Source organism: Phalaenopsis equestris, unplaced genomic scaffold, assembly GCF_001263595.1.
Source record: "Phalaenopsis equestris unplaced genomic scaffold, ASM126359v1 Scaffold000096, whole genome shotgun sequence".
In the NCBI taxonomy this organism is placed as follows: domain Eukaryota; kingdom Viridiplantae; phylum Streptophyta; class Magnoliopsida; order Asparagales; family Orchidaceae; genus Phalaenopsis; species Phalaenopsis equestris.
The window spans coordinates 6168-15399 of record NW_018164538.1 but is presented as its reverse complement, the minus strand read 5'-3'; the positions used below and the strand labels follow the sequence as shown (position 1 = coordinate 15399).

General features: G+C 37.5%; 1 protein-coding gene across 1 annotated transcript in view; it reads left to right on the top strand.

The window, feature by feature from the left end:
- LOC110020394 (phosphoglucomutase, chloroplastic-like) overlaps nucleotides 1–8505 on the top strand; it is a 16256-nt gene extending 7751 nt beyond the window's left edge. The window contains exons 6-9 of the mRNA XM_020718482.1: nucleotides 3245–3296; nucleotides 3637–3705; nucleotides 3934–4002; nucleotides 8311–8505. Of these exons, the coding sequence (XP_020574141.1) occupies nucleotides 3245–3296; nucleotides 3637–3705; nucleotides 3934–4002; nucleotides 8311–8505 (385 nt within the window). The remainder of the gene's footprint in view (nucleotides 1–3244; nucleotides 3297–3636; nucleotides 3706–3933; nucleotides 4003–8310) is intronic.
- Nucleotides 8506–9232: the final 727 nt, after the last annotated feature.

The window sequence follows — 9232 nt, the reverse complement described above, 5'->3', positions numbered from 1 at the left end:
GCGCGGGTCCGAACAGGCGCTGGAACTGGCGCTTGGACGATCGGGAAAAACGATCGCGGGAGAGAGCAGACGAGAGTAGCGGAGAGAGCAGGCGCAGGAGCAGCGCCCGGGAAAAAAATGATCGCGGGAGAGAAGGCCGTGATCAAGCCGAGCGGGAGAAGCTTTCCTTCGATGATTATGACTCTGATACCATGTAAATTTTGAATAATAATGCTTTTCTCACTTGAATACATAGATAATTCATTTATAAATAGGTGAGTACAAGAGAAATAAAAAGAGGAAAGAAATCTTCCTACAATAAAGTAATTCCTATAATTATGGAATAAACATAAATACCAATAATTAAGGAATTACCCTTTTTATATTATGACTTAAATATAGCAAATATTAGATAGAATTAAAGTAAATAATAATGAAGAGCGTAATTCCACAAAAAGGGTACTGCAAAATAGAACAACAAAATAAAAAGACCTAAATAAGAATAACATAAATCAAATCACACAGAGTCCTAAAAATGGGAAATCATCTCATACAAATGCTTTTATGATAATATATTGTCATATTTAGCTTTGATTATCTTATAAATATCATATTATCGGATTCCTCTTTTGTTCCTAAATATTTTAACAAACCACTTCCTCATTTATTTGACGTCCTTTTAATTTTCAGGATTTCATTAAAAAAATTCTTCTACCAAACAATTCCGTCAATCATTTTTTTCTAATTTCCATTAATTTCTCATATGGACATGGAGTTACTCTTCTATGCATCTTCTTCAACTCAAAGCTAAACAGTTCTTTTTTGGGTCAATCTATGGTCTTCATTATTCTCTTAAAGAAGTTTTTTCAGGAAACTCCTTTTTAATGATGCTAATAAAATTGTTACATGCCTTCAATTTTAACCATGATCCAATTATCTACGCTTGAAATATAACTAAACTGAGCAAAATCTTTGGATCTCTAATCTCTTGTTCTAGCTATATTTCATTATTTTTCCCTTTCTCAGTATCTACCATATATATATATATATATATATATATATCACTATTTTTTTATCTGATGGTTGAGCCTGAGCATAGCTGAAAAAATTGGTGAAGAAGATCTTTGGGAATGATGAAAATGTTTGGGTTCCTTGGCTAGTGAGTCTTTGTCTTCCTTCACAGGACTTTATCCCAACGAAGTAGTGATTCAACAAATTTTCTATGTCTTGAAATTAATTTAATTTGGAGCAACTTTGCCATAATGGAATCACCACACAAAACGAAAGAGGTTGTAATTCGCTAATGATTTCCAATGCTCATCAGAACTAAAAAATCTATAAGTTAATATTTATTTCTTCAAATTCATTTTCATAATCTCAAGTTAATATTTCCTTATATACTATTGCCCGAACCGTTTGTCACTGGGGGTAATGTGACTAAGACTAAACCACATACTTCGAATACATCACTTTCTCTTTTTGTAAAAGTATTACTAGTCTATCCAAAGTATTTGACCATCTCTTTTATGCATATTACATGGATAAATATAAGGTTTATCTAGTTATGATATTTTTACTAGGAATTCGCATTGTGTGAGAGTATCGTTTATGCCGTGCAAAGTTATTTTTCGTGCAGACATCCCATTATTTTATATAAGACTAATAATATTGCATAGGTTCTTAGAATCTAAGGGTTTGTTTGGAATACATTTTTGTTTTTAACAAATAAAATAAAAAATGTTTGCTTACTTATTTTTGTTAGTTTTTATATTATCCTCATTCCAAATATATCTATATTTATTTTCTTAAAAACACAAAAAACAATTAAAATCTATTTGTTTATCATTTTTAAACATGTTTTTCATTCCTACCAGTCCGTCCGATGTCTTTCCCGATATCCTCCTTTGACTAAACATAATCTCTCATCTTTCTCGCCATCTAGGAAGTCTCTTGATCTTCCATGTCAGTTCTTCTGTTGTATCTCCGAAACATAACGGCAGTGAAGAAGATGCCTTTTTGCTTCCTCTCTGTTAAGTGGAGCCCGGTTTAACCAAAAAAAAAAAGGTGATATAACTGTTCTTCGACGTTTGATCGGCTGCTTTCGCTTGTGTGGTTCGAACGAGAGGAGGAATCACAAGTATCACTCTCCAATGCTTCTTCTTCGACGTTTTTGGCTTTGGCTTGCGGTAGAGGAAGAAGAAAGAAGAAGAAGATTGTTCTCCCTTGGCCTTGATGGCTTGTGGCAGAAGAGAAATTGAGTTTATTTCTTTTGTAAGTTTATCTTCTTCGGTGTATCTCGGTGTAGAGAGAGAAGAAGAGAGAACAAGGAAGTGAGAGATCCCTCTTGTAAGTCGAGACGATCGAATGGTGTAAATTCCTCAAATAGTAAAATTCTCTACAACTTCGTAAACGTAGTCAATTCGCCGAACCATGTAAATCTTTGTGTTCCGCTGTGTTACTGTTTTATAGAGTAAATTTTCTCGTTCTATTTTTTTTTTGTTTCGTTAAAGATCGTTCTTCTATTTTTCTGTATACCACAACACTCTCTAAGTTCAATGGTGCCAGAAAGCCCCGAGTTTAGAATTTTTTCGTTCTATTTTTTTTTTTTTTTGCTTCGTCAAAGATCGTTCTTCTATTTTCTGTATACCACAACACTCTCTAAGTCCAATGGTGCCAGAAAGCCCTGAGTTTTTTGCTACGGCTCTAGGTTCCACCAAGCCTCCCAATCTCACTGCCTGCATCCACCAATTCATCAGCCACATTTGCTCCTCCTAGATTTTATCAACCATGGTATCCACTCTTACAAACAAAACAAGACGAACCAACAAAAAATAAAAAAAAACAGAAAAATGATTCCAAATGACCTCTAAGTAATACATCCTTTACCATCCACCAATACTTACCTCTCTATAGTCTATATCCAAACATGTTCTGAACTTTTCATCATAATCACCAATTGCATTATACTGCCATTCCCATTCATATACTGACATCAAATTAGTGCTGCTATTTTAAAAGATGATATCTCCGGTTAGCTTCGTTGGATGTTTCTATGCTTAAAAAAAGTTTATGTTTGTTGGTTTTATTTTGTATTACATTCTTTGATTCTCCATTGTATTAATTATACAATAGTTAAAAGCTTTACCATCAACCAGTGATTTTCACATGCACGTTGTGTTTTCTTTCTGCATTTCTCAGCAGGACAGCTATACATTTTTTTTTTCCTAAATTGAAAAGAAAGGCTAATGTTTCTATACTAAACTAGGGATGGCATTTTATCAACCCCAGCTGTTTCTGCAGTGATTCGAAAGCATAAGGTATCATTCCCTGCATTCTTGATACTGTAAAGGAAATCATAAGTTTCTTTTTGTTGGGGCATTTACATACATAGCACAAATTTCTAATGCATTTACATATTTTATACCTAAGCTTTCGTATTTGCACATTCAGCACACAAAATTTTAATATCACATAAAAATAGCACTGTTATTACTTTTTAAAAGTGAAATACATCTTATCATTCATATGTTTAAAGCACCAATGTGCTATGTATGTAAATATGAAAGTTTAGGTGTGAAACATGTAATTTCATAAGAATTGTGTGATAAGTTTGTAAATTTCCCTTTGTTTTTAAGTTTTAATTTAACGTTCTGGCAGGCCAATGGAGGATTTATAATGAGCGCAAGCCACAATCCTGGTGGCCCAGACTATGATTGGGGCATAAAGGTGATTTCCCGCCTGCTGCTCAACTTTGTCCTCTCTAAATGAGGTTTACTGTGATATATTGATTTTAGGTCTCATTGTCGACCAAAAGGATTCTGATAACTGAAATTTTGCTGCTTTGCAACCGGTTTCTGCATTTTAGCTTTAGAGGATCGAAAAACTTCTACTCTTCCAAAATTTCAATTTTCTTCTCTCTCATTTCAATCATTGCTAATACTTTTATTTTATCAGTTTAATTACAACAGCGGACAACCTGCGCCAGAGTCTATCACTGACAAAATTTATGGGAACACACTAACAGTGAGTCATTCTCAGGCTATCAATCTCAGTACTATTTAATTTTGTACTAAAATTACTTTGTTATAAGAAAAAATAATTGAATATTGTTGTTATTCTCAGTCGAGGATGAGAAAGAAGAAAATTGATTGAGATAAAGGATGCGGCTTGAAACTTAGATATCATGTATAAACTGATAATGTTAATAGACGAATGGGATTTTTTATCAATAGTAGTGTAGCAAAGCAGATTGAGATTACTTAAATATATTGACACAAGTGGAAGCGATAGCTTGCAGTCTGAGCAGAGCTTGTTAAACTTGAGGTGCAGGATAGAACAAAGTTTTGGCCAAACATGAAACAGTCCAAAGTTCTTGCAAAAGATTTAGCTATAATTACGTTAAACGATGGCGAAGAAGGATCTTTATCAGGCCACATATAGTATGAAAAAATTGAATCCAAAATTTGCTGATTTTTCGACTGCCTCCAACATTTACCAACCAAGGATCATTATTATTTGAACCAAACTAATTGGCAATACATATAATGTATTTTTCTCATTATGGTTGTCATTTTTGCTCCTTTCTTTTTCAATGCACGATAATTTCTTTTAATATGCTCTTTTTTCTTGCAATTGACTCCAATAATGTATTTTAATGTGTCACAAGGCTTGTTACTGCAATTATTACTTGGTTTGTTACCATCTAGTCCCTCAAGTATGAAAATTGCATATCTTGATAGAAGCTAATTTTTAAGATCTTTTTGTTGATTATAAATATGGTGTTATGGTGTTGCGGAAACCTTTGTAAAAGAAAGGTGAATGGAACAATAACAATGGAACTTGATACTCATAAGTAGTAATCACATCAATATTTTCAATCATCAAATAATATAGGTGAACTCATTCATATGTGTTTTATTGGATGCACCTTTATACATGTGAAACAAGTAAAATCTGTTTTTGATAAAATTTATTTTGTCTTTTTGTCTCGAACAAAGGCTTCAGCGTAAGCTACACACCTTTTGTGGTTGTTTTCTTCAAATTCTCGTCTGCTAAGCATGGCTAGATTATCAAGAGAACTTTCATCTATCTTCACCTTATTTTCTTTGCTCATGATCTAAAGTATATTAAAATGTCACATGAATGCTTTATTGGTTTTTCAAATCCCAACACGTTGGGAGTCATCAACCCTTCCTAATTTCTAGCTTTCATTTTCCTCATCGACCCTCTTTCTATTACTAGTTTTATGAAAAGAACCTAACTTTTATAGAGAAGCGCTAACCAAAAGCGAATATGATGAACCGCCACAAAGCAATGACAAGAGATCAAATGACTGAGAACACAAATTTTATGGTTTGATAAAAATTTTTCTATTTCAATGTTACACCTGTAGGTGAACTGATTTAGGAGGGACCGATCAAGTGCCGCCCAACCGGCTCACGACAACAATAGGCGGGCCGATGTTTTCCGCAAGGAGCGGGGCGGCAGTTTGTCGGGCCGAAGAAGGCAGGGAGCAGGTGTGGTTCACGAGGGCCTTAATCACCTGCTCAAGCAGGAGAAATTAAAGGAGTTTTGAGAGAAAGTTTGGAAGAAAGTTTTAAATGATGACGAAGGATTCTATTAAGCGGAATAACCCAGGGTTTGTTTTTCTTTATGCATGTTTTTACAGCGCCCTATGTTTTCTTCTTCTTATGGTGTTACTAGTGACGTCTAGACTTGTGGGAGAGCCGATCTACCTCTCGAAAGGTAGATCATCTTTGTATCTGCTTGTTTTCATTTGTATTTCTTAAGGGCAGCCCTTATTTGAGTTGTTTCCATCTATCTATTGCCGTTTCGTCATTGTTGCTTGCTAATTTTTGGTTCCGGAGCATATTAAATTGGCATCAGAGCCTAGAACTTGGTTGTATGGTAGCAAAGAAAGTGGATGTGCTAGAAAGAGAAGTAGGGCAAATCAGACCGGGAATGGAAGAGAGGATCATAAACATGGAGAACATTTTTTCTTCAATTGAAAGTTGAATGGAGGATAAATTTTAGAGCATGGGAGAAATGCCGAAGATTATGAAAAAACTCATGGAGATGCAGTCTAAGGCCGTGCCGATTGCGCCAGTTGTAAATCCTAATCAAGGGTTTATCAAGGAATCTTTGGTCAGGTCAAAATAGAAGGAGATCGAACGAGAAGACGACGAAAAAGATATCATCTACCAACAAGAACATCCCCCTAGGACTCCAAGTGGAGGGGGAGTTGAGATTTTTGATGGAGGATGGGCCAAAAATTGGAGTGATGGTGTAAGGGGCACGAAAGTGTACGATGAAGGAAGGAGGGAATCAGGAGTTGGGTGTGCATATTACCGATGGAAGGAGTTCCCCCTAGATACATGGGGGGAAATACTGGAGGAAGAGGAGGTTGGGGTGAAGTTGCAAGAGTCAGAAAACTAAAGATGCCAATCTTAGAAGGGGAGGATGCACATGGGTGGGTGTATCAGGTGAAGCGATAATTCGCAACTAATGTGTTAACTAAGGAATAGAAGCTCATGGCAGCGGGATTATGCTCGGAGGGGAAAATTTTAGCGCGGTTTAAGGGATGGAGGCAAGATATCTGATGCACTCATGGGAGGAGTTTAAGGATTGCTTTTTTGGAGCGTTTCTAACCTATTCGGGAAGGAGACTACACGAGCAAGCTCTGACTCAGGGGGGGACAATTACGAAATACCGAGAGAAGTTAAGCTCTTGTTAGGGAGGTTTAGGGGGATTTCTGCAGCAGGACTGGAAAGAAACTTTTTGAAAGGCCTATAGTCCGACATGCAAGCAGCCATTCGGGCCTTGAGGTCGCGAGGATTGAGGAAAATGATAGAGCTTGCCTAGATGATAGAGGATAAGAAACAAGTGAAAAAGAACAGCAAATGCGACAATACTGGAGTATTTTATAAGAGCACCGCGACAATCACGACAACGAGAAACCAAACAATTTCATTTCAAAAAGAGACGCTGAAGGAGAAGAATACATGGACCCATCCTGGAGGGGTAATTTTAAGAGTTTCACAAATGCAGAGTGCAGGATAAAAGAGCAAATGGTTTTTGTTACCGTTGTGACGAGAAATATGCCCCAGGCCATCCTTACAAGTAGCACTCCCTTCAGATTCTTTTTGTTCAAGAGAAGGATATGAAGAGCAAGGAATCAGAGGAGGAACATTTGCATTTGGATGCGGTGAAGGTGTCCTTCAATTTGGTGGTAGGATTTACCCCGAATCACACCATGAAGGTGAGGGGGTGGATTAGGGAACAATCGATTTTAATGTTGGTAGATAGTGGGGCCACACATAACTTTTTCTTAAATCAGGTCGTGGAGAAGCTAGGTTTGAGCTGGTGACTACACAGAGCTTCAACGTCATGATAGTGACAGGGAAGATGAAGAAAAGTTAGGGAATTTGAAAGGGGTTGATTATGACGTTATATGACCTATAAATGGTGGAGGATTTCCCTTAGATTTGGGTAGCACAAATGTGTTTTTAGGGATGAAGTGTCAAGTGACTACAAATGCTTGGGGAGTTGAAGGTGGAACGTAAGTCCCTGACGATAGAGTTCCAAGTTTAGGGTAGAAAGATGATGCTGGGAGGAGATGCTAGTTTATGTAAAATGATGTTGCTCAAAACCATGGTCAATTCGATTTGAGGAACATAACTAGACTATTTGGTAGAGTTGCAGAGCATTGAAGTGATTTGAGATTCAGAGTTGGTAGAGTTTTCTGAAGGGGTTTAACAACTCTTACAACTGTTTATTGATGTCTTCCAACAGCCAAGCGGGTTACCTGCCCCGAGGGAGCATGAGCACGCTATTACAATAAATGAGGGTCTTTTCCCCATTAATGTCAGACCATACATGCACCCCCAAATTTAGAAGGATGCAATAGAGAAACTGATCCGATAGCTGCTCGAGGTCGGGATTATCAGGCCTAGTGTGAGAACGTTTTCTAGTCCCGTTTTGTTGGTGAAGAAAAGATGAAAGTTGGAGATTCTGCGTGGACTACCAAACTTTAAACAAGATGATAGTATTGGACAAGTTTTTTATTCTCATGATTGATGAGTTATTGGATGAGCTTTATGGGGAAGTCATTTTTTTAAAAATTGATCTTAAGTTGGGATACCACCAGATCAAGATGAATCCGATGGATGTGCACAAGACAAGGTTCAAGACACATGAAGGACATGATGAGTTATTAGAGTTGTCGTTTGGCCTCACTAATTCCCTGTGACATTTCAATCTCATGAATAGGATTTTTCAACCTTTCATCCGTAAATTTATCATGGTTTTCTTTGATGACATTCTGGATTACAGTCGTATAGAGACAATCGTACAGAGACAGAGCACGTGAGACACGTAAGGATAGTCCTGGAGACGTTGAGGGAGCACCACTTGTATGCCAACTTGGAAGAAATGGTCTTTTGCACAATTTCAGGCGGAATACCTATGACATGTGGTGATCAAAACGAGGGTAGCTGTGGATTAGTCCAAGATCGAGGCTATAACTGATTGACCCTTACTAGGGAGTTTGAAGGAGTTGATCCTGGGTCTAACCGGCTACTATCAGAAGTTTGTGAGAGGATATGACACGATGACATGATCACTGACGGAGCAGTTGAAGAAAGACAATTTCAAATGGGAGGTAGCAGCAACACAAACATTTGAACATTTGAAGAGGGCCATGACAAGCATCCCGATATTAGCGCTTCCATGTTTCAGTAAACCATTTGTGGTGGAAACATATATGTCAGGGTACGGATTAGGAGCAGTGCTCATGTAGGACCAACAACTGATTGCCTACTTCAGCCATGTTTTTATGGCCAGAGAGAGGCTAAAGTAGTCTACGAACAGGAATTGATGGCGATTGTCTTGACCAGTCAGAAATGACGACCCTGCCAGTTGAGACGACATTTTTTTTGTTAGGATAGATCAGGAGAGTTTAAATTATATTTTGGAGCAGCGGATGATGACTGGGGAACATCAGAGATGACTATCTAAGCTACTGGGGTATGGTTTCGAGATTCAGTACCGGCTACGACTGAAGAACAAGTCAGTCGACGGACTGTCAAGAATGGAGGAACTCCAACTAACAGCCTTATCAGTACCTTTGGTCCGAGATTGGGAAGCCTTGAGTGAGGAGCTGAAGAAAATAAGGGTCGAGTTACTACAAGATCCGAACAGTCATTCAATATATGCATTGAGGGGGAAACAACTGCTCCACAAGGGGCGATTCGTG